This window comes from Felis catus, chromosome C1 (assembly GCF_018350175.1).
Source record: "Felis catus isolate Fca126 chromosome C1, F.catus_Fca126_mat1.0, whole genome shotgun sequence".
Taxonomy (NCBI): Eukaryota; Metazoa; Chordata; class Mammalia; order Carnivora; family Felidae; genus Felis; species Felis catus.
In genome coordinates, this window is record NC_058375.1 from 155,069,730 (window position 1) to 155,096,684 (window position 26,955).

A 26,955-nucleotide genomic window follows, 5' to 3' on the forward strand; every position below is an offset into this window, starting at 1 on the left:
AGGCAAGCATCCAAAAAAGACTTGATAAAGCAATAATTTTCTTTTATAGCATATCAATTTCTTATCACTCTGTCAGTGGAAGAGATGAACATTAAAAAAGGGAATCTAAGTAGGTGGATGTTATTTTCATGAAAATAAAACATATCCCTAAATTTAAATTCCTTCCCTCCCATACGAAGAGTTGTTTTTTGAGGGTCCTAAAAGCGGAGTGAGAAATACAAGCTGTATGAAGTCTATGTGGCTACTGCCTGAAATGTCTTGGTATTGACATAAGTGAATAGAACCTCCTGAGAATTATCCAGTACATTCATGTAATGGAGTAGCCAATCAATACTATTGCAGAAGCATAAAATGATATTCCTTTAGAAAGTAAAAAACTAATTTCAATCATGTTTAATGAATGAGAGAACATTGACAAATTAGCAAGTCTTGTGGTTTTCCCTTTCTAGAAGATAAGACAGTTCACTAGCTTGGAAAAAGGATTTTGTTAACATCCGATAGGATAATTCTAGGGTCTTATGAGGTAAAATTTAATTTAGAATAAAATGTTGGGCTAATTCAGAAATGTACATGTTTCCAAAGCTTTAACCTTCTACTCAGAAGTTAGAGAATAAAATCACAGAAACCAGTGGGACCGAAGACCTATGGGTCTAACATGTTAACTTCAACACCTTAGGAATTCTTTGTATATAAATTTTATTACATCCTGTTTGGATCTCTGTTTCTCTTATAATTAGCTCCAACCTGGAAGTGTCCAGGTAGAGAAGAGGCTCTTGGGAATACCCTCGTGGTTGTTGTTTTCAGGGTCAGCAGCCACAGAGCAAAAGAGGTTACAACCTGGGCAGGATGAAGAGCCCCAGCAGAAATTAACACAAATCCAGCCTCTCTGCTGTAGAGGTAACCCAGAACAGAGTCATCAGTGCAGTTAGTAATGCTTCTAGTTTCCACAAACACTACCCTTTCACTTCAGTTAGTTTAACCCTCAGTTTAAATGGAATTTTCAAGTTGTAAAACCCCAAATTTGGGGATTTTTTTTTCAGCGAATTTTTTGATGACAGCACTTGAAACTGATGATTTAGGCCTGACAAGAAGTAGATGTGCCTGATGGAAATGAAAACCCAGTGAGGATCAACATTGTCTTCTCACGGCATGTGTAACATTCCCTTGTAAATTCTGAACTCAGTGAATTCATCTGGAAATTTAATTGGAGTCAAGGTTTACCATATTGGCTCTCTTCTGCAATTGCTTTCATCACATTTGCTTTGGCCACTGTAGATCCTAAAGGAAATATGGTGAGTGTCTGAGAATATTGGCCTTCTGATAACCATCAAATACAGGTGAAAGACAGATATTAGATCCAACAACACCAGCAGGCCTGAAAGCAAATGTCATTTGTCTTCCTGCTTTGTACTTGTGCCTAGAGATGGCTTTAATAAAAATATTCTTCAGTTTTATTTAGAAGGTACACTGAGGCATAGTTTCAAAATCTGTATCTATATATAGATATAAATATACATGTCTATATGTCTACATATCTATATAGTCATATCTATAACACACACATACACATAGTAGGTGGTTTCAACATAAATTGAACTTACTCTACATTCTTTGTCCAGTCAGGAGGATTACTCATTGTCATAAACACACAGTTCGTCAAAATAGTGCACATAATTAGCATGCTGAATAATGTAGATTATTGTTAAGGAACACGCAAAAGAAAATCCAAATCCACATATTATATTATATAAAACAAACATTGAAAGATTAAACTGCAGTTTAGCCAGGATACAGTGACTAATACACTGTGGGTAATTATCTAATTTCTTTAAATTTCAGTTTTGTCATTTGCAAAATGTGGGTAATAATATCAACCCTCAGAGTAGTACTATAGATTAAGTGAGATAATGTACAGTGTGTTGTATAGATTAAGTGAGATAATGTATAATGTTTATATAAGTATAAAGGATTGTTTTGATACTATTACTGAACCAATATATTTGCCTCCCAGAGGAGTTTAGTGGGAAAGCTGTGCAAAGTGGAGTGGTACAGTTTTTGGGCAGAGAAGCCTAATTTGAATTAATTCAGGTGCCTAAAATAGCAAATTGTTAAGGAAGGCACATATAAGCAATACTGTAATTTCTTAAGTACATATTATATATATTTTTTTTTTATGTAAAAAAACTCCACGTAGTCAGAGTACAGCATGGTCCTGGGTCACATTGCTCTATTTTGACTGAGTTTGAACAAGTTCAGCAGCACTGAATACAAGTAGAAGTGAAAATCCCCCAAGGCCAGGACTTAATGTGACATGAATGTAATTAAAATTCACATAAAAGTGATCTTGGGCAATTCACTCAGCCACTCTTGCCACGGAATCTTATGTCTCCAGTGACTTTCATACAAGGTAGCTAATCAAGTGTAGACTTGGCCGGTTTCAGGTGCAGATGAAATTTGTTAAAATGTGGAAGGTTCTTGGAACAGGCCTATATATTAGTAAATATGATCCAAGTGTTAGCTAAAACAAATGACTAAGACATAACAGAGCTGAAGGGGACCTTGAAAAAAAACAACTAGTCTAATCACTATATTTCAGAAATCAAAGAAATAAAGCCCAAGCTCTAGGGAAATTAGATAACTTGGCTGAGGACTAGAACACAAGTTTCCTGCCTTCATATCCAATATTCTTTCCACTACAGTTAACTGCCCAAATAAAAATTTTCCAGAAGTGAAAAAGGAAGTTTTCATCAAATGACCACATGATGGCACTAGGAATACAAACTAGGATAAGGTAACCTCCATAAACATAAGAACCTTGAACATATCATTTGTTTCAAATCTTCTAATATTAAAAATGGCATATTTATGCCACTAAGGAATCTCTTGCCATCAGGTTAAAAGTAGAAATGGCCTTTTCAGTTTTATAATCTTTTTTTAAAAAAAATCAGGTATCATGCATTTATGAAAATTACAACAGTATTTCTACATTTATCATCACCAAAGCCATCAAATGAGACATAATCAGAAATAAAGTTTTTGCCAATGATATGAATACCTAAATTTAGTTGGAGTCCTTTTTAACACCAATGGAAATTGCAAAGTCAAATCCCTAAAGATCGTTTGGTAATATAATCTCAGCTTCTTTCATTAACTTCCAGAGTCGTTACTAAGCAATCTGTTTTACATGACAGAGTCATAATTCAATGACTTACATTTGAAATTCAGCCAATATTCCAGTATTTCCTCATGAATTTCATTTGGAAAGTTCAAGAATTAACTAAATATTGGCCAAAGCCGCCTGAAATTCTCCCATAGAAAATATACTTAAAGGTTTATTCTAAGGTAAACTAAAATGCTTTATCTAATAGGTATGTCTAAACTTGGCTCTAGAAATATATTTCTCTGTTATTATATCATTACTTATTGTAAATTCTACATAATCACAAATTTTGTGGTAAAGATGGTAAAGATACATACGGCCATCTAAAATTAGATTTGTAAGACTCAATCCATACAAGTATTTTTAGGAAGATATATATATCTGTATATAAAGTGTTAAAGGCTAGGTATAATATATATTTGAAAGATAAATATATATATGCATATATATATGCATATATATAATGTTAAAGACTTTGTAAGTTTCAGTGACATCTCTATGACCAATAAACTGTAAGAATAAGGCTTATATGACAAAAGATACAAAATGAGAGTAATAAAAGCCACAGAACATGGACATTTCCCAAGCTAATTTTATATTTAGCTACAAAGCACTTATAGATTACACACATAGTTACTATTGATCACTTCAAAAGGATATGAATGTACCAAAATCTTAATAGCTATTTTCCTAAGAGGATTGAAGGGAGTTAAAATGTACAGGGCAGAGGTGGCACTGAACCGGAAGATGGCCTTCCCTTTATTCAATACTATAAAAGTCTGTAAGAAAGGAACACAACATACAAGTATAAAAGTATAAACCATTTAAACTCTATTGCCTACTTCTGTTATTTGTCATAATGAATTATTCCAATGTTGCAGCTTTTAATGTACACCATGCAAACGGTCACTTTTACAGGACTGTTAGAGTCCTTTAGAGAGGACATTCAATGGTGTCATCTACCTTTTACCCGATACTTACCTGCGATTTTATCATACCTAAGGTATTTGGTCAAGAGAATTGGTTTATTTTGTTAATATCTTAAACATCTGACTTGAATGAAAGTCTTAAATGGGTGCGTATTTCATTTCTTTCTAAAATTCTTAAGACACTACATTTCTTTATAGTGATTTCAGCTTTCCCAATTCGAATATCTTGAAAATTAATCCTATAGAATGCAAAATCATTCAATAGAACTAGTACTTTTTTCAAAGTTATTTTTTAACCATTTATTCTTAAAATAAATCTTATCATCTATTGGTAATAGGAAATAAAAACAGCCACCATAAGACCCGCTCTTGAGCTAGATGGACACAATCCAATAATTGATTTTTGGAAGCCAAGCTCCTTGGAGAGTATCTGTTGACCGGGAGTGCTAAATTCTGTATTGGGATTTCTGAGTTAGCTGACACATTGAATTCTAATCCCAATTGACTGCTCATCTCATGTAGTGCTTTTTTAGTATGGAGGAAAAGCTCAAAGCCCCTGAAGAATTTAGGATCCATGAACGTGAATGGAATTGCATTCCAAAAATTAGACATATTTGAGAGCAATTAGCAGTGTTCAGACAAAAAAAAATAAAGTAACAACATACAATAGCATAAATAATATAATGAAGGATTCTGACTCAGTGTTTCTTAAGGCATTTACTAATAATAACATAACATAAAATTTACCCTCCTAATCATTTCTAAATGTATTGTTTGGTACTGATTTTTAAAAAGAATGTATTATATGGCTTATTATAGTAAAGTACCTTAGCATCTTTTAAATCCAATTAGTTCAATAAAAATTTCATGACTACAACTCCTCAGGATAATATTCACTGCATGAAGTGACTTCAAAACCAAAGAAAAAGTTCAAAATTGGTGGTGGAGGAGAAAAGTCTGATAAGTAGCATCTAGTTTGAAACAGGCTTCTCTTTACAACCCAAGACTGTAGAAAATTTGATTTTGTGCCTCAGAACATATTTCAAAACATAACATTTTGACTGGTTCAGGATGAAATTCTATATATGAAATATCACTTTAAAGATACATTTATATGAATCTAACTCTTCATACATTAGATGCTGGTCATAATTATCACTTAGCTTTTCATATATAGTTACCAAACTCAGTAACATTGAGCCCCTATATGATAAGCTGTTAATATTATGAGCATTGCAAACACCTGGACAGTAGTATGGAACTAGTTTTAGGTCTAACTATTAACTTAGTTTATTCCAGTGCAAATAATGTATATTAACTAATTAGCACAATATTTGCAAAGCTCTGTGCTAGAGTTTACACAGAAAACAAAGACATGTAAGTCATGACCCCACGAAGTATATATAGTAGTGAATGTTCAACTATCTCAGCTAATAGAAGAAAGTCTAGAAGGATAATTTATGTAGAGCAAAGCTGTCCATTAGAAATATTACGTGAATTACAAATTTGAGTCCATACGTGATTTTAAATATTCTGATAGCTGTATTTTTAAAAAGTAAATAAGCAGGTGAAATTAATAATTTTTAACCTAATATATCCATTATATTATCATCTTGTGCAACCAATATTAGAAAATTTTAGATATTTTACATCCTTCTTTTCATACCAATTCTAAGTCTTTGAAGTCTGTACTTACCACATTTAAAGCACTAGACCCACACTGGGGCAATGTCTACTGCATTTGGCAGCACAGACCTAGATGTAAACCATGCATTGTAGTGCTAGTTCAGACTCTCTTCAGCAAGGTAAAAATCAATTCTGATTTTGTTTTATTTTATTTTATTTTATTTTATTTTATTTTATTTTATTTTTTTTAATTTTTTTTAACATTTATTTATTTATTTTTGAGACAGAGAGAGAGCATGAACAGGGGAGGGTCAGAGAAAGAAGGAGACACAGAATCTGAAACAGGGTCCAGGCTCTGAGCTGTCAGCACAGAGCCCGACGCGGGGCTCGAACCCACCGACTGCAAGATCATGACCTGAGCCGAAGTCGGACTTAACCGACTGAGCCACCCAGGCGCCTCTCAATTCTGATTTTAAAGGAAAACCAAGAAAAACAGGCAAACACCCTGCTATTCAACAGCTTGACAATCTGGAAAGTAACAGTAGGAAAATATAAGTAGATTTTTTTTTTTTAAACTTAAGTAGTTAGTAAGAGTGTAGACTCTGGAGTCAAACGTCTGGCTCAAGTGTGGCTCCGTAGCCTTCCAGCAGTGGGATCCTAGACAAGTTACTTCATTTCCGTGACTCATTTGTCTCATTTGAAAAATGGGAATAAATATACTTAGCTCACAAAGTTGTTGTGATTACAGTTCAGTAGAGATTCTGATGCCTAGTATTGTGTATTTTTAGTAAATAACTCAGGTGATTCTTCAATAGCAGGGCTGTGAATCTGTGTTTGTTAACAGGTAATTTTTAAAATTGCCCGAATTGTCAATGATTATGTTGTACACATGCGTTAAAATCCTTCCCCCTGACCTATAATAACAATATATAATAATAACAATTATAACAATTTGGTAGGAATTGCTATTTATGGATCTGTGCTTGTTACTATCTAGTGATTTTGTTTCTGAGTTTTTATTTTATTTTATTTTAACATGAAATTTATTGTCAAATTGGTTTCCATACAACACCCAGTGCTCCTAACAGGTGCCCTCCTCAATGCCCATCACCCACTTTCAGTTACCTCCCACCCCCCCATAAACCCTCATTCTCATTTTTAAAAAAATTTTTAATGTTTATTTATTTTTGAGAGAGAGAGAGAGAGAGAGAGAGAGAGAGAGAGAGAGAGAGAGAGAGAGAGAGAGACAATGATCAGGGAAGGGGCAAAGAGAGAGGGAGACATAGAATCCAAGGCAGGCTCCAGGTTCTGAGCTGTCAGCACAGAGCCTGGTGCGGGGCTTAAACTCACAAACTATGAGATCATGACCTAAGCTGAAGTCGGCTGCTTAACCAACTGAGACACCCAGGTGCCCCTATTCTCAGTATTTAAGAGTTTCTTATGGTTTGGCTCTCGTCCTCTCTAACTTTTTTCTTTTTCTTTCCCTCCCCCATGGTCTTCTGTTAAGTTTCTCAGGATCTACACTGTGACCCAGCAATAGCACTGCTAGGAATTTACCCAAAGGATACAGGAGTGCTGATGCATAGGGGCACTTGTACCCCAATGTTTATAGCAGTGCTTTCAACAACAGCCAAATTATGGAAAGAGCCTAAATATCCATCAACTGATGAATGGATAAAGAAATTGTGGTTTATATACACAATGGAATACTACTTGGCAATGAGTTTTTAGATAGTTGATTTGTTTATAATTTTTTATCCAAGGTGGACATTGAATTTAACAAGCCATACTTTTCCAGTCTCCTTTTCTTTTTTCTTTTCTTTTCTTTTCTTTTCTTTTCTTTTCTTTTCTTTTCTTTTCTTTTCTTTTCTTTTCTTTTCTTTTCTTTTCTTTTCTTTTCTTTTCTTTTTTCTTTTCTTTTCAAAGTTTATTATTTTAATTTATTTTGAGTGAGAGATAGAGAGCAAGAGGGGGAGGGGCAGAGAGAGAGGGAGACAGAATCTCAAGTAGGCACTGCACTGTCAGCACCGAGCTCGACACTGGGCTCGAACCCACGAACTATGAGACCATGACCTTAGCTGAAGTCAAGAGTCAGATGTTTAACTGACTGAGCTGCCCAGGCACCCCTCCAGCCTCTTTTTCTGAAGATGTCCACTATCTTTTCTTTCAATCTAGGGGCCATGTTACTTAAAATAAATAGTTCAAATTTAAGGTCCAATTTCATATTTATCTAAACATTATCAAAAAATTACCAAATAACAGGACTGCCTCTAAATATACAGCATTTGCCTGCCCTTAAAATAAACACAGTGGCAAAAGTAACAGAGGAAGGTTAGCGATGATCATGAACAAGAGAAAATGTAGAAAACACGATTGGTTGATTAAATTTATGCGTTAGCTTCAAAATTTAAAACAAGCAATTTCAACTTGTATATATACTGTGCTCCAAAAATATATTTGGAAAACAATTATTTGAAACTTTGAATATATTTTCCCACAGAAGAATATATACATATACATACATAGACACATATACATGTATATTTACATACACTCAAAAGCCGATGTAACTCTTAATGAAATGGAATTCTGTATTAATAGTACTGTGAAACTTTATCACTGTGTATAAGAAAATGTGACTCTGCAAACGGCGAAAGAATTCCAAGTTGGGCTGCAACTAGCCGGCACCCCTTGGCTCTGTCTTCCGCCAGAAGTGGAATCAACCTTCTTATAGTTCTAAGCTGCTGATTTGAGAAGGGGTTCTAGAAAGAGAACTATGTGGCAGAGGAGATACGTTTCAGAAGTTTGGGGTATAAAGAACTTCATAGAAAGTCAAGAGATTTCTATTAGTGTGCAGCTCTGGGAACATTTCTCATCTGGATCAACGCCATGACATCTAATTGTTCTTTTTCTCTTGCGGGTGTTCTAAACGATCTTACTTACTTCTCTATTTTGTGATAACCTCTAGATTCAGGCCAAGATTTCCCTCCTTTTCTGGCTCACTAGGGAAGGGGAAGCTTTCATACAGGTTTACCACCTGACTGAAGGGAGCATGTAATATTTAAAAATTTTTTTCTCGGGGTGCCTGGGTGGCTCAGTAAGTTAAGGGCCCAACTTTGGCTCAGGTCATGATCTCACAGTTCGTGAGTGCAAGCCCCAGTCGGACTCTGTGCTGACAGATCAGAGCCTGAATCCTGCTCCAGATTCCATGTCTTCCCTTCCCTTCGCCCCTCCCCCTCTGAAGCTCTGTCTCTCCCTCTCTCAAAAATAGGTAAACATTAAAAGAAATTTTTTTCACTCCTGGTCTTATTCTATTTTTCCCTTTAGGCTACGGATAATCAGCTTAAAGAATAGCCTGTGGCACCTGTCCGCCTGTGGCCCACCCAAGCTTCAATATCTGGCCTTCACCTGATTACACATGTGGTCTTTAAGCCAGGGATCACAAGCCAAAATGCCCACTGAGGCTGGGTGGTGGGAGGTCCCTATCAATTTTTGATGTGCGAATCAGTGATGCTACATATTATAAGAGAAATCCTAAATATGCATGATTATAAATGCATGCATGTATGCATGAATGTGTGTGTGTAATCTCTTGGTTTATACATCTTGGAAACTAATTCAAAATAAACATTATTGCATGAGTCTAGCAAAATCTATCTGTGGGCTCAATATCTCACAGTCACTCAGTTTTTTTTAAAAAAATCTCTGCTTTAAGCCCATGCAAAACAGAAGAAGAATTTGTACCCAGGAAAGAGTCTGTAAAATTGCTTGTCCCTTGGCTTTAGCTCGATGGAATAATGGGGGTGGGGCCAGTACAGGAGTTGACCCTACAGGAGATGCCCAGCTGGGCTCTTATCAGCCAGGTTACAGCTGCCTCTGCTTCTGCCTCAGAGAAGAAAAACTATAACACAGGCGCAAATAAAATCTGGGGGTCAAATATTTCCCAGTCCATATCTTTAGCCTATACCGTGGCTGTGGTACCTTATTATATGCTCAATTTTTCTTTGACTAGAGGGGACTAATATGAGGTCCAGTTTTATCGCAGACTTGCTATGTGAGAACTATGAGCAAACTGTTCCCTGCTGATTTGTACGTCTGAATAGAGAAGATGTGAGTGCCCATAATCAATTCTAAAGTGCCATATAAATACAAGAATTAAAGGGTTAAAAGTGTGTGTTTGTTTGGTTCTCAAATACATACATATACTAACACTTGAGCATTTGAAAGCAAGATCAATTTTTACATTGGAAGTTTGTTGCTCCATCTTCCCTCCCAAATTTCATATTCAGAAAACAATGCCATCAGCTTATTCTTGTCTGACACTTGGGCACCTCCAAAATAGATTCAGCTCCCACCTATTATTCTGTCTTCATTGTAAAATATCTAGACTAAACCTCCATCAAGACTCCCAACTTGATTGGGGTACCTGGGTGACTCAGTTGGTTAAGCATCTGGCTTCAGCTCAGGTCATGATCTCACAGTTCATGACTTCGAACCCCGCAACGGGTTCTGTGCTGACAGCTCAGAGCCTGGAGTCTGCTCCGGATTCTGTGTCTCCCTCTCTCTCTGCCCCTCCCCTGCTTATGCTCTCTCTCTCTCAAAAATAAGTAAACATTACAAAAATTATTTTTAAAAAAGACTACCAACTTTATCTTTAAAAACATAAAGTGGACCATGTGACTCCTCTACCCAAAGCCTACTTAGAATTCATTTTGCCCTTAAACTTCAAACTCTTTAATATGCACTACAAAGTACTTTTTTCTAACCCTGGCCCACCTGCCCAACCACATCTTATTCTCTTCCTACTTATTATAGAGGCACATAATTTAAGTTTCCTGAATCTGTCCTCTTTGGAAAAAAAATAAAAGGTATTTATCACCCTATATTATCTGGTGGGAAATATAATTGTCTAATTATTTTTGAACTTGATCCAAACCTACTGTATCTCAAAATTTTGGTTTATACCAAGGCAGGGGATGTCCCTGATTGAGAAGAAATAGTGAAGTGACAAGTCAGGTTTGGGAAATACTGCCAACTGAAGAGATGAGGAACCAGCTTGCAAAGTGGCATGAGTAGAGGGCAGGAACAGCAGTGATGGGCTTATATGTATTCCATAACAGACTTCTCTTTTCCATTGGTATTATCAGTGCAAAGACTGCAAACCAGAAGCAGCATGGCAATGGGCCACGGAAGCTGACAGATCTGTTTTAAATCTAGTGTCTGTTACTTAATAGCTTTTGTGATCTTAGGCAAATTACTTCACCTCAGTTTCATTATTTTAAAATAAAGACAAGGGTTATCTGGGAAGGACATGGGGATTAAATAAGAACTGTAAATATCCTGATACATAGTGCATAGAGTACAGAGCCATTATTTTTGCCTGCCTGGCACGCCTTCTTCTGTGGTCTACACCTCTTCCTTTGAGAGAACACCTCTCCACTGCCTGCCCACATGGCTTGGGTGGAGCTGACCCACCCCTTAGCATGTTGACCACCCCTTAGGTCAACATGTGGCACTAACCTGGTCAATGAGATCATCACATACCCTAGGCTACAGTAATTGATTCAGAGGAGGTCATGTGAACTAACTGCAACCAATTCCAGGACTTCTGCTAGAGCTTTTGAAGAAAAGCGAGCTCTTTTTTGGGGGGTTATTACGCTGTAAGCTGTTAGCTTGGTGCCACTGGTGGCTATTTCTGCCATCTTGTGGGAAGAGCCAGCCTGTGAATGCAGCCAGCATAGGAAAAAGTAGAGCCAAAAATAAAAAAGAACTGAGTCCTGACATTGTTCTTTTAGGTGCTGGATCCTTTGATATTAACATGAGATTTACCCCACAAATACATTTATTGATTGATTAATTAGTTAGCTTCTTTGTTTTCAAAAACTAGTTTCTGTTAGATTTTTATCACTCTCAGTTGAAGGGTTTCTTACTAATATAGCTGGTACTTAATAAATGCTAGCCATTATTTTACTACCACCATCATCTGGGATTGTTTCTGAGACAGAGATGGGAAGGTGACAAAGAAGAACGGGGCATAAGGAAGAAATAATGGATGAGGAGGAGAAAGATTTGGAAGTCAACTATAGTGCCTTGGATGTAAGAGAGAGCCTTGGATGACTGCTAATTCTAAAAGACCTAATGATGTGCCAAAAAAAATACATTAATTGGGGGGCTGTCCATAGGACAATTTATGGAATCATAAGCTTTTACTTACCATCTACTTTTCTGATTTTCCATTCAATTACTTTTACAAGAAAACTCCCTGATTTCAGTTAAAAACAAAGCAAACAACTCTCTCTACCCAATATAACAATTTAAAACTGCTGCAGCAATAACAGACTAGGCATTTATTTGAAATCACAAGTTCATATATGACTCTTCATGCAGCTCCAATGAAGAGGAAGTAGGCATCTTTTTAAAAAGAGCTGATAAAAAGGGAGGATAAGGTGTTCATAAATGGCCCATAAAATAATAAAGGAAAGAATACATTTTTAAACGCATACATTTCTACATTCCATAATTAATAAACATCCATTTTCACCACAGATCTAAAATACTTCATTCTATTTCCAGTACCCTGTCACAAAGGATATTTTCTTCCATGGTACTAGTGAGTCATCTGTAATTTTAAGAAGAACATGAGAAGAAAGAAGTTTTCTGTAATAAAGAGTAGGTGAAGAATTTCAATGTATAGCCAAATGGTGCAAAATTAACCCAAGCTATGAAATAAAAAACTGTGGAAAAAAGAACCATAAGGAAAAAAAAAAAAAAGTTTTGTTCATAAGCTAAATGTGCCCTGCCACATAGCTAAAGTAAATAAACAAACAAAAGGAACACTGCCTGAAATCATGTTTTGAAGACCACTGGACCAGAGCTAAGATGGTATGGAAAATTCTGTGACTGTATTCTGACAGCATTGTTATTTTAGTTTTTAGTTCTTACCTTGGACTGCTGAAGGATTAAAACATCAGAGGGTCTGGAAATGCTTCCATGCATCAGGAATGTTCATGAGATGGTTGCTACTATTTCTTTAGTTATTACTATAATATCACTGACTGTGGAATAAACTACTTTAACAATTTTAGTAGAACTTTCGAACATTATATAATGTGCACAATTTAAACTAGGGCAAAGAAGATAAAAATATGTGGGCATATGCCATCTGAAAATACACCATCAGCAATGACATTTCCATAAGCTCACTGACATTGTCTTTTTAGAAGATCACAGAGGGTTTTAGTGTGGCTTACACATATATTTCTTTTATGGATACCACTGTACTTTAAAATATAACATAAAGAATAGGTTCTGCAGCCATTTCTATAGTAGGCTTGCTTTGTTTATTCTGTATATTAATAAGAAAGAAACTAGACTTTGTACATAGATATAAATGGCACATTATTTATTGTACCTCAGTTAAACCTTAGGGAAGTAAGTCACTGGCCTACTGATATTTGCATATTCCAGCTCATTCAGGAATAGAATAAAATCCACATCCCCAATATGAGTAATAGTTTTTTACTAGTGACATTTTTCCTGAAAAACTTTTTTTCTAGGGACATTTCCACCATTAAGCGCTTTATCTATGCCAGGAGTATTGTGTGTATGTGTGATCCACTGTTTTAATGAAGGCCACTCTGCTGATCTCAGATTTTCAAGTCATAAGACAAAACTAGTCATCAAACATCAAAAGAAATATTCACAATTATTCCAACTTTAATCAGAGCAAACTAATTCAGAATTTAAGACTATTCCTCGATACTGAAATAACCCAATTATGGAAGAAAATGTAAGACTAGAAAACAAGTAATGGCAACCATAGTCTCAAAATATGAAAATGCAAAAGAAGGGCATTTTAAACACATAGCTCAGTCGTGTGTCCTAAACACACAGCTTAGTCATGTGTCCTAAGCTTGCAATGTTACTTTTTAAGGATTCCAGTCCTCCAGAATGTTTCATTTGTATTGCGCTTTGAATGGCTTACACTGGAAGACTTGCTGGATGTCAGCCCAGTGTTAAGGCAATAGATGTGCCTTGCCTTGGGGAAAACTCCTTCCTGATAACAATATTTCTCTTATCAGGTTGTTCTGCTTGCACAATGTGATTTGTTCCAAAATGCCACAATGTTTTTCCTTCCTCACACAATGTGCATTTGAAGATAAGGATGGATGGTGTTAGAGGCAAGTAGGAATGTGAACCGAACAAAGTTTATAAGGGTTACTTCAGCACAAGAATCTGGCTGGCTTCCTTCAGAGTTGGTCTTCAGAGTTGGTCTTTAATCCTCAGTTTGAAGACCTTTCTTTTAACTATTTGAAAGGGCCTGCATAATTTTCTTTTCCATCTGCCCTCTTTGTTATAAGCCAATTGTTGGCTGTTTGGGGACACTCCCTCAAGACAACAACTTTTATTGGTCTGAAAACTCTTTAATTTAAAGGACAGATTGAGTAGATAATCTGGTTTCCACATAAAGAATCACTGCCCTTGTCAACATGTATTAGCTTGGCCTTTCTCAAAGCATTCGTTTATTGTTCTATACGTAAGGACACCGTACATGAGCTGGGATGCTAGATATCAGCCCTGTTTGATGAAGGGGTAGACTCTGGGTAGCTTTAATAATTTTTAGATAGTAATTACTACCAGAGAGGTGGGACATAGATGTCAGGGGGTAGCAAAAGCCCTGCTAAGGATGAAGCCCAGTAACCCATGATAACAGCACCTCTAAACAGGCTGCTTCAATAATGAAGCAATTTTAAATATGTTAAAATGTTTGTCTAACTGAATTATCTGCATTGTCACCTTCCTTATACAAATAAACCCTTCATCACTTGATTAATTTGGTTTTTAGCTTTTGCAGACATTACATTAAATTAATTTCCAAAGGACTGATTTAATGATAAAGTGCAACTTATAATTTAAATGGTAGTTATGAAATGGATAAAATCTTACCTGCTAAGATTTAACAACAGTATGTTAAAAAGGAAAGTTGAATAAAAGATAATGAAATCTATGGGAAATGATTCTTTATCTCTTTCTTTAGCGTATAATGGGCAAACCAGTTTTTAAGAAGGGAAAGTAAGTTACGCTGAAATTGGTTATAGCCTGAAAAGTTAAAAAAAAATCTGAACACAGTGAAAATTTTACCTGTGAAACTGCAGCAGTCGATAAGAAGTGATTTGCAAAACGCTCTCAAATGCACATATTAAAATTGTTAAGCTTATACATTTAATAAGGACTACTTGATACAGGCTGTGCCAGCAACCAAAAGAGTTCCTAAAAGTTTTGGGGGTATTTTAAGGCCTATGCCCAACTGAAAAATTTTACCTGCTCAATTGCAATCTTTTTACCCTACCTTCTACCAAGAGTTCACAAACATATTGTGTCCAGTGAAAAAGATAATAAAATGTTGCAAATTAACTAGTCATAAATTTAATCTAAAATTAATACAATAAACTTCCAATTTTATCTTTTTCTATGCTTTCTTTCTTGGTTTGGTGTAATCATAGTCATAATGAAAGATTGGGTCCTTAATACAAGGTATTCATTTCAAGCATAAATAGAAAATGCAAGCATTTAAATATTGTTTTATAGGTTCTTCAGAATACAATATTTATGTTAATTCCTACCAGTATCAATATACCTCCACCAAAATATTGAGTAATTTTTTAATATTGTAAGCAAAATTTCATTTATGTATTAATAATACTGAGAAAAATGGTTGAATAGCTTTCATTATTTAAATCTTGATTTAACACTTTGTGATACAGAAATTCAGTTGTTACATAATTCAGTTGATTGAGATACTGAGTTTTAATGGCTATCACTGCTAAAAATGATACTTCCCAAAGACACATGGATCCAAATGGAAAAAGCACATTATTAGTTACTAAAACTGTAGTTTGTAGAGGAATGTTCTTTTCCAAGTAGAGAAAAGTTTCTGCAAGAAGTTGAGTTATTATATATAACATAATTTAGAAATTGAAAACCTTGTGGCGTCAAATTTTGTTCTATGAGAAATTAATACTAATATTTTAAAAGTCTTTATCTGTCCCTAAATAAAAGTTTAGGGATAACTTGGGATAATTTTAGGATTTTCAAGTACAGAAAACACACAGAATTGCATAGTGAATACAAATCTTTGGGGAGATTTAATTTGTTAAATTAGCTGCCTGCCTACAACATACATTTATGTTCAGGTATTTGTTGTGGTGCATCTGGGACAGCTTCATCTGTTATGACATAATCAATTTGTTTTTCATGGATGTATATGCATAAAACACACATAAATGTATTTATTTCTTAAACAGAAGGATACTTAAGACTTTCTGCTAATTTGGCATGTTTCGGTGCTATAACAGTCCAAGGTACTCAGTAGGCAATTAGCAGTAAAATATGCCCAATAAAAAAACACTCACTTTTTTATTGATATAGTACGGGTCCAGGTCCTCCAGCGGCTCTGACACCATCTCTGGAGGGATGTCTCCATAAATAAAAGGAAGGTTCTTTCCAGCTTCCAAGTCACTATTTGGCTTTGGGCCATTTTCATCATCATCTTTCTTGTCTGGTTTGGGATTCTTAGCCTTTTCTTCTGCAATGCGTCTTTCAATAGCCGCAAGAGATTCTCTGGTGAAGAAGTTGAAGCTGTCAGGTCCTGGTGGTACAAGCACTGTTTGCTCCATCTTGTCATCCTGCACATTTTAATTACCATTTACTCTGCATATGAAAGTCCTAAAAAAAAAAAAAAAGGATGCAGATATTCTAAGGAGATTAAGAGAAGATTTTAGTACCTATAAACTCTGGTCATGACATATGAACCAGATGATTAAAATTTTTGTTCCCATTTAAATTAAAATGAAATTCCTAGGGGTGCCTGGGTGGCTCAGTAGGTTAAGGGTCCAATTTCAGCTCAGGTCATGATCCTAAGGTCTGTGTTGACAACTCAGAGCCCGAAGACCGCTTCAGATTCTGTGTCTCCTCCTCTCTCTGTCTCTCCCTGCTCATGCTCTGTCCCTGCCTCTCTCAAAAATGGATAAACATTTTAAAAATATTTAAAAAAATGTAATTCCTAAATAGGATTTTTTGTGTGTGTTGTAAGAACATTTAACACAAGATGTACCCTTTGAACAAATTTTTAAGCGTGTGAGATAGAATTGTTAACTACAGGCATACAGTTGTATAGCAGATATAGAACTTATTCATCCTGCATAACTGAAACTTTATACCCATTGAATGTCAACTTTCTACCCGCCCCCCCCCCCCCCCCACCTTCAGCAACCACCATTCTACTTACTGCTTCAATGGCTTTGGCTTAACAGATGTGCTTTCTAGCTCAGGTTTTGTTAAATGTCCCAAGTTTATTAATTCTTGTGCTTTGCCGATACAGTAATTGTGCCATAACTTAAGGAAGTGATTCAACTATAGCCTTAATTAAAGTACATTAGGCTAAATACCATCATGTCCCTAATGGACCATTTACTCTGGGAGCTACCCAGACGAGGATATATCCCCCATAGGGGCAATGGATAGCTTAGCAACAGGATGAAGTGGAAAGGGAGATATCTCTGAGAGGGTATATCATCCAACCCTCTAGTCCTAACAAGTGACTCCTGACCAAGCTGGTCAAAACAGTTGGCTGCAGCCAGCCTTTTTTTTTTTTTTTTAAATGTTTATTCATTTTTGAGACAGCATGAGTAGGGGAGGGGCAGAGAGAGAGAGAGAGGGGGACAGAAGATTCAAAGCGAGCTCTGAGCTGACAGCACAGAGCCTGACGCAGGGCTTGAACTCATGAACTTTAAGGTCATGACCTCAGCTGAAGTCAGACACTCAACCAGGTGTCCCACTGCAGCCAGCCTTAATAACCAATCAGTCATTGCTGACTGAGTCACAGACCTGAGTCTTCATCTAATCTGAGATTGAGAAGCTGGAATTGTGGCTGACTTATGACATTAGCCCTGCGAGGGCTTGCTTATTTGAAAACATACAGACGGTTCAGTGTTCGACAAATGCCATTTGTGTGGCTAGGAATGAGAGAAAGACTAGGCTGGAAGAAAAATTCCTAGATTAGGCCTCAGATGGGAAAAGATAGCTATACATATAGGAGACAGCAGGATTCTCCTGTTTCAGGAAAAAATTATCAGAAACAAGCCAGGGTGCCAACAAAAACGGAAGTGTTTTTCTTCACTAAAGCAATAATGCTATTCTTGCTGATTCTATAGTCCTATACAGCCAAACATATTATGAGCACCCGAGGCAAAACTCTCAACTCCATGCAGCAGAGTCAGATCTGATCTGATGCCAGGAGCCAAATCCCAAATGTATTGTTTCAAGGTATATTTAATATGAGCTCAAATTTCACAGATATTACTGAGCCAAAACTTCCCAGAGCCTAAGCTACCGCTTGGATATGAGTTTTATTTGGACACTGTGTTAACTCATTAAGGTCAACAAGCTATGATACAGTTAATTGCAGCTTTGGTGAATATAAGCCACAATAATAAAATTGCAGCCATAACTGTTTGGTGAGGAGTCCTAGAGGGACCTCAAATTTCACTGAAGGAAGTCCCCACTGCTGTGAGGTTTATAACAATAGTTTTCAGTGGATGACCAGAAACAAGTGGGACATTTAAGTCTAAATTTGTATCCTCAGTGTATTAAGTGAGCTAATAAAACTTTCAGCGTTTCTTGCAATCTACCTGTAATCAGCTTAGGGCCTGGAAAAATAGAAAAATTAAATCAGTAAATTGAAATCAATGGAAAAGGAATATCGAACCTTAAAGTTCTACTTCTCTGATGAGGCATCAGGAAAACACTGGTAGTTATTTACGTGGAAATAAAAGTTTAGGGATAACAAGTATGGTGCATTTTCTCATTAGGGAAGTATTATGACATAGATGTATATATGGTTTTTATTTTTAACTAGTTTTCTGATAGAAAATGTGTGTAAGGATATAAACTCAAAACATTTAAAAGAAAATACAATGCAAACTCCCTTCCACCCGTTCTCCAACAGTCAATTCCTGTTCCCAGAGGTAACCACTGTTATCATCTTCATATATTTTTCCAGGTATGTAATAGGTAATCACTAATCACATGAGTGTATGTATACTCATACATTTTCTTTTTTTTTTTTAACATTTATTTTGAGAGACAGAGAGAGAGACAGAGACAGAGACAGAGACAGGGACAGGGTATGAGCAGAGGAGGGGCAGAGAGAGAGGGAGACACAGAATCCAAAGCAGGCTCCAGGCTTTGAGCTGTTAGCACAGAGCCCAATGCAGGACTCGAACCCACAACCGCAAGATCATGACCTGAGCTGAAGTCAGATGCCTAACTGACTGAGCCACCCAGGTGTCCCCACATTTTCTATTTAAAAATATATAGACATAGTGTCTTAGGATACAACTCCTTTGCATCTTTCATTTTTCACTTAAAAATATATATTAGAGTTCATTCCCTATCAATTTTCATAGATTCAACCATCTTTATCAGCTACGTGGTTTTCCATTGTTTGCATGCACTGTAATTTGTTGAATGAACCACCCAGTTATGGGTATTCAGGTTGTTTCCAATACTTTGCTATTCTAAACAAAGCTGCAGTTAATAAATTTTATACACATATTTTCACATATACGTGGACATATTTATGGTATCAATTTCTAAAAAATGGACTTGGTTGTGCAAAAAACTGGATCTTTAATTTTGATATTATTGCAAAATTACTCACTTTGAAGTATTGATTCTCCTGATGACAATATAATGCGGTGCCTATTTGTCTACATCTTCACCATATAATGTGTTATTTTATTTTCAATATTTTCAATCTGATTGAAACAAAAATGGGATTGCAGTATAGTTTTAATTTGCATTTGGCTTACTCTGAGACCAGTTGAACTTTTTTTTTCATATGGTTAAGAGCTGTATTTTTTATTTTCTTTTGTATGACTTCCTATTTACATAACAGTCCATGTTATCATTTTTTTTCCTTTTTAATCTATATCAACTTTTTAGATATGACATCAGCAATTTAATGTTGGGCCTTTAAAAAAAACTATATTTTTCTGAGTTTGTGGTGTTTTTGTGCTACAAGGATGTCCCTTCTCTCCTTCTCAACATTATACCACAAGTCTTAATAACTGCAATTAAGACAAGAAAAGATGTACAGATTAAGAAGGAATAAATAAAATTTGTTTGCTGATAACAAATTGTCTATGTAGAAAACCCAAAAGAAAAAATTAAAAAAAAACCCTGAAACTAAAGGGAATTACAGCAAGTTTGCAGGATACAAGAGCAATATGCAAAAGTAAATTGCTTTCCCATACACCAGCAATGAACAAGTAGAATGTCTGTATGAGGAAAACTAGAAACCTAATAAAAACAATCAAAGAGCTAAATAAATGGAGATATTCCCTGCTCATGGAGAGGAAAACTCAGTAATATCAAAATGTCAGTTTTCCCAACTTAATTTCTGTTGGTCTATTGATCTATTGATCAAAGCAATCTCAATAAAAATTCCAGCAAATTGTTTTTTTGGATATTGACAAACTGATTCTTATGTTTATTTGGAGAAGCAAAAGACAGGATAGGCAACACAATATTGAAGGAGAAGAAAAAACTTGGATGACCGACAGAACCCGACTTCAGGACTTACTATAACACTAGAGTAATCAAGTAGTGTGGTGTTGGTGCAAGAATTGACCAACAGGTCAACAGAACAGAACAGAAAGCTCAGGAATAAACCCATATTACTTGAGTCAACTGATCTTTGATAAAGGAGCAAAAGCAATATTATGGAGCAAAGATAGTTTTTTTCCAATGAATGGTGCTGGAACAACTGGATGGCAAAAACATGAATCTAGACACAGACCTTACACGCTTCACAGAAATAAACTCAAAATGGACCACAGACCTAAATGTGAAATGCAAAACTATAGAGCTCCTAGAAAAGAACATAGAAGAAAATTTAGATGACCTTTGGTTTGGCAATGACTTTTAGATAAACACAACAAGTATGATCCATGAAAAAAAAAATCGATAAACTGGATTTCATTAAAATAAAAAAAAAAAAAACTTCTGCTCTGTTAAAGACAATATCAGGAGAATGAAAAAACAAGCCACAGACTGGGAGAAAATATTTGCAAAAGACAACGCAGATAAAGGACTCTTACCCAAGATATACAGAGAAGCTCCCATTTGGGCCCTGGCTCCATATAATGGTGGAGATGATTTGAATTTTTTTAGGGCAGGGGCAATCATTTCTTTCTTTTTTTCTTTTTGTACTTTTTATTTTTTTTGATGTTTATTTATGGTTGAGAGGGAGAGGGAGAGAGGGAGGGAGAGAGAGCGAGCATGAGCAGGGGAGGGGCTGAGGGGATTCAGGGGCCAAAATCTGAAACAGGCTCCAAGCTCTGAGCTGTCACCACAGAGCCCGATGCGGGGCCCAAACTCATGAACCAGGAGAACATGACCTGAGCTGAAGTTGGACGCTCAACCAACTGAGCTACCCAGGCGCCCCCAGGGGCAATCACTTCTGAGGCATGAGTAGACTTAGCAGCATTTCAAAACTGAAGGGTTATACTGTGTTCCTGTGTCTGAAATTCTTCCTGCTGGTACCACCAAGCTACAACTAAGGAGAAACACATTTCATGGCTTCCCTAGCTTCAACCCCTTCACAGGTTTGTTTAGAAACTGTTTTTAATTTAACTGCACTAGAAATAATGTCAATACATTTTGGTTCAAAGGAAAAAATATATATATAAAGAACTCTTAAAACTCTACAATAAGAAAACAATCAACATGATTTAAAAAATGATCAAAGACCTTAATGGACACTTTACCAAATAACATATATAGATGGCACATAAGCATAAGAAAAGATGCTCCATATCATATGTCATCAGAAAATGCATATTAAAATAGCAATGAAATACTACCCCCCACCTATTAGAATGGCCAAAATCTAAAATACTGATAACACAAAATGCCGACAAGAATGTGGAGTAATAGAACTCTCATTCATTGTCATCTGGAATGCTAAATGGTATAGCCACTTTGGAAGATGGTTTGCCAACTTCTTACAAAACAAAACTTACTCTTAGCAAGTAATCTAGCAATTGCCCTCCTTGGTATTTACCCAAATGAGTTGAAATCTTATGTCTACACAAAAACCCCCACACAAATGTTTATAGCAGCTTTATTAATAAAAATGGCCAAAATGTGGAAGCAATCAAGATGTCCTTCATAGGTAAATGGATCAATAAATGGTGGTATGTCCTGACAATGAAATACTATTTAGCACTAAAAAGAAATGAGCTATCCAGCCACAAAATGAGATGGAGGAAACTTAAATGCATATTACTAAGAGGAAAAGCCAATCAGAAAAAGCTACATAATGTATGAATCCAATTATATGACAGTCTGGAAAAGGCAAAATTATGGAGACAATAAAAAGATCAGTGGTTGGCAGGGGTTAGTGAGGAAAGAACCATGAATAAATGAAGCACAGAGGATTTTTAGGGCAGTGAAACTTTTCTGTATAATACTATAATGATAGATGCATGTCACTATACATTGTCCAAACACACAGAATGTTCAAGACCAAGAGTGAGCCATAATGTAAACTGTGTACTTGGGGTGATAATAATGTGTTAATGTAGGTTCATCAATTACAACAAAAGGTACCATTCTGGTGTAGGACGCTGACAACAGACTGTGCTTAAACGAGGGCTGGGCATATGTGGGACCTTTGTACTTTTTGTTCAATTTTTCTGTAAACCTAAAAATAGTTTATTTAAAAGGGGAAAAATACAACTAATAAGTATTTCATATATACAATGTAAGAATGTTTTTAAATCTTTAAAAAGACAAAAAAAGTATAAATGGATGGAAAGACATATGGTTTTCTTGGATAGAAATACAATATAATAAAGATATAAAATTTTCCTGAAGTAATTAATAAATTAAATATAGCCTTCACAAAAATAACAAGAAAATTTTAGAACTATGCAAACTTGGAAAAATAAATTAAAAAAAAACCAGAATGTTCTTAATTAACTTTGCTTTCAAATTCCTCTTTACTGTAAGAGCTGTGTAAGAGAAAGTGTTTACAATTTCCAAATGATAGATTTCTTCCACTAATTTGTTTACTTATGTTTAGTTTTATTGTATTATAATCCAATAATGTAGTTTGTACCATTTCTGCTCTTTGGAATTTACTGAGATGTCTTTTTGTCCTAATAAAGGTTTGGGTTTTTTTTTAATGACTTTCAAAGAACACAGAAAAATTTTATTTATTTTAAAGCTATAGAGTTTAGTATATCTCAATTAAATTTACCTTGTTTAGACCTTCTATATCTGTACATATTTTTGTTCTACTTGATCTATTTTGAGTTTGGAGTTTGGGAAATTAAAGTCTGTTTTTTATGTGTTTCTGTTTACTCTTATACTCCCTGTGACTTTTGTTTCACGAATTTTAATACTGTGTTATTTGGTGTGTAGACATTGTTCCGGATCAGGTCTTTGGAGTGGATTGAACCCTTTCCTACCTTAAATAGTCCTCACCTCACTTTACTATCTTTCCCTCTGAGGACAACTTTGCTGTCATGTAATGACTCCTACTTTCTTCTTGTTTGCATTCATCTGGTATGTCGCTGCCCATCCATTTTGTTTCATCCTTTCCATTTTACTGTTTTAGTGACTTCCTTAATATGTATATATTTGGATTTTATATATAGGCATATTTTAACTACATATGATCATTGTGGACAATCACTGGCCTTCAAAGGGAATGCTGTGTTAGAGATCATTGCCCATGAAGTTGTGTAGATGGAACAGAAAGTTACTAAAAGCCTTCATATTTTCCAGAAATAGCCCATCTGAGAAAAGCCCTCCAGGCAAATCCTCCTAATTATTGGCTGTGAGTTCCAACTGGAGAAGTAAACGACCAGGAAGATAGAAGAAAAATGTTTTACACGGACAAATATGATCACTTGAACTATAATATATTAATTATAAATTAGTTAAGACACTAGAATTACATTTATATATCAGCAATTTCATGCATATTGTAATGACATCGTCACACTGAGACTAATGAAAGGGTTTTTGCGACTCTAAGTAGACCTTATATTCAAGTATCTATTTAAAAATAAACCTTATATTAATTATAGGAAGAAAGCTTTTTAAAATTATAACCTACCTACCCCTTGTTTATTTATGTAATATCTAAAAACTATCAGATATAATTCAATATTAATATTTTGTCAGTAACACTATGGAAAAAAGTTCTAAATTATATTTGGAATTTGTACATACTTTGCTAAAAAATATAAAAATAAATCATGAGCTGGGGTGCCTAGGTGGCTCAGTCAGTTAAGTATCCGACTCTTGGTTTTGGCTCAGGTCATGACCTCATGGTTCAGGGGTGCAAGCCCCTGTGTGGGGTTCTGTGCTGACCAAGCAGGGCCTGCTTGAGATTCTCTCTCCTTTTCTCTCTACCCCTCTCCAGCTCATGCACACATGCTCTCTCTCTCTTTCTCTCTCTCTCTCAAATAAAACAAAATAAACTTTAAAAATCAATCAATCAATCAATCATGAGTTTTCCATTTACACTTGAAAAGGAACTTCAGTCTTTAGTGCAAACATTCATAACTGAATACTTTAAATGATCCTAATTTATGAAACTATACATAATCCAATATGGAAGGGAGGAGCCTCACAGAATCTGTGGTTTTGGCTTACACCTTTCTCTTTACAAGAGAAACAGCATTTAAATATATCTTCGAGTTGACAGAGAAGGCATTGCTAACTTTCAAAAGAGGTAAGACCATATAACTTTCTTGGTGTAAAGACTGCAAAGAGACATACATGCATTTTCAAGAGGAATATGGATATGCATTTAGACAAAATAAAAAAAAGAACAAAAAAATGAGGTAACTATACAGCAAAAAATAAAAAGAAGTGCATGTTAACAGTCAGGAAATCTGAAAGAACAACAACCAAAAAAAAAAAAATGTTGGGAATAAGTGTAGTGGGCAACAGAAAAATGGAAGAAGAATGATTCTTTAGGAAGACAAGCAAAACAAGAGCAAAAGCCAGTTAGATAAGAGATCCTGAAGGAGATAAGAAAATCTAAAAAATAAAAAATAAATAAATAAATGGAAGCCAGAGGCTGTGGAAAAGAGGCAGTAACAGAACAAAGTAGAATTTGTCACTGGAAAGAAATAGTAAAGTGATAGCCCTCTATTAATTAATGTGGGTGAAAGAAGGATAAGGGGAAAATTTATTACAATGTAGAAATAATAAATAAAAGATGATATAATCTGATGATCTGAAACTGATATGAAAAAGGGAAGCTAAATCAGTAGCGTTAGAATTACATTTTAGTAATGCCACACATTCTTAGAGGGCTTTGTAAAATATTTATACTGAGATAGCTTGGACTTGGTGGACAATGTGGTTTTGGTTACCTTTGCAGTGCAGATAGAGGTGCTTCATTTAAAGTAAGCTTAACTCATGAAGTCTCATAGTTCCAACTTCTTTGGCATCTGCATTTTTCCAACCGAACAGAAATGTCTACAATAGGTCAGAATGAAGCATTTCATCTTCACAGTGGCATTTCACCCAAAAGCCTTAAACATGAAGGCAATCTTATACATGCTTTGTATTTGAAAAAATTTGGCCTTTTATAGGTTAATAGCTATGTAACTTCTTTTGGAAAGCACCTCTAATCATGACCATGTGGGCCTGGCTGCGAAGGTCTGCTTAACTCTGGAGTTTGGCCTGCAGGCTTTTTTGGGCTTTCATACAAAGCTACACCCTCCAAACAAACTTCTATGAGGTATAAAAGTGGTGTTTTGTTACTTATCTGTCTTAGTCTCCTGTTTAATTTTTCTCTTGGTTCAGAATGTGGGTGAGAAAGAGAGATGCTATTTAATGTTCCCCCCAAGAGACTGCTAATGCCCACAACTGTGCATTCTAATGTCGTCGTGGGTTTAGGTGAAAATAGCATAACTGTTAACTTCTGATGAGATATTTTTGCTTCCACAATGTCCTTAAATTCTATGTTGTTTTTTTTTAAAGCCTAAAAGTAATCCCCCTCTCTACTGCCTGCCCCCCCCCCCCCGCCACCAACGTGCTGTGACAGTTCTCTATCTTCTCCAAGCTTCCACTGCTTCCATTATGAGTTATTAAATTAATTACTACTATTTTGTGCTTTATCTGGCCCTGGTAAGAATTTACAGGGAAAAAAAATCAATTGGCCAATTGATAAGTGAACTAAGCATACAAATGTTTATGTTTTCTCAGGTTTTAGCTTTTAAGTTTTTCTTTACAGACAGAATACATATAATCTCTAATGTAATAGTATTTTGATGCTGATATGGAACAAAGTCACTGGAGGCTACAAGACAGGCTTTCAGGCAGAGATTATTTACTTAGTTTGCTTCAACCTCTGAACTTCTGTAAGGTTAAGTAAGGTATTTTAAGAGAATCAAAGAGAAGTAAATCATAAAATTAAGAAATAGCAAATATTTAGAGATCATCCAATTCATCCCTATCACTTAATAAAAAACAAACTGACTCAAAGCAAAATTGACTTTTCTAATTTTGGAATTTATGTGTTTCTTACTTCCAAAATAAATATATGACATGCCCACGGTCACACGGCTTATTGGCAGAACTGGAATCACAATTTTTAATTCTTGATTCCCAAACCCATGCCTGTCTATTTTTAGCGATTATGAAATAATTTTCAAGAACTTACATGATTTTAAACTTCAGTAAAATATGTACAAATATAATACTAGTAGCCACATTATACTAACATTCGCTCAAATTATATTCCTGGGAGACCCCCAAAACAAAGCTAGTAAATAAAGTATTTTGGCATAAATGGAGACTATCTTAGATATTCTGAAGAACAAAAGACATTTAAAAAAAGGTGATTGTAATAGTTAGGTTTAGAAACTATACCATAAAGGTTTAAAACCTGACAAACTATATTTCTTCAGTCAATTTATATTTTACTTCAGTAACTTTTTTATGTTTTGCTAAACCTGGTTACTTTCTAGAATTCATCTGCCCCACTTCAATTTCCCCAAAGGTTTCCGAACACCACAGTTATAATTATACAACATTTATGTATCTTGATCACCTTATACTATATAATTTGAGGTGGAAAAAATTCATAATACAATTCTGTCCCTAATGTGGTTTGATTTTCATGCTGAGGAGAAAAGAGACAGCCTC

The 26,955-nt window shown here is 35.4% G+C and overlaps 1 protein-coding gene across 6 annotated transcripts in view; it reads right to left on the minus strand.

Moving 5' to 3' along the window:
* The window catches only part of SCN1A (sodium voltage-gated channel alpha subunit 1), a 147,291-nt gene that overhangs the window by 66,137 nt on the left and 54,199 nt on the right, over positions 1–26,955 (minus strand). For all 6 annotated transcript variants that reach the window (XM_019838205.3, XM_019838207.3, XM_019838206.3 and 3 more), the window contains exons 2-4: positions 16,128–16,440; positions 3,821–3,939; positions 1,602–1,691 (exon numbers count right to left, since the gene is read on the minus strand). In XM_019838205.3, the coding sequence (XP_019693764.1) occupies positions 1,602–1,691; positions 3,821–3,939; positions 16,128–16,391 (473 nt within the window). In that variant the 5' untranslated portion in view covers positions 16,392–16,440. The remainder of the gene's footprint in view (positions 1–1,601; positions 1,692–3,820; positions 3,940–16,127; positions 16,441–26,955) is intronic.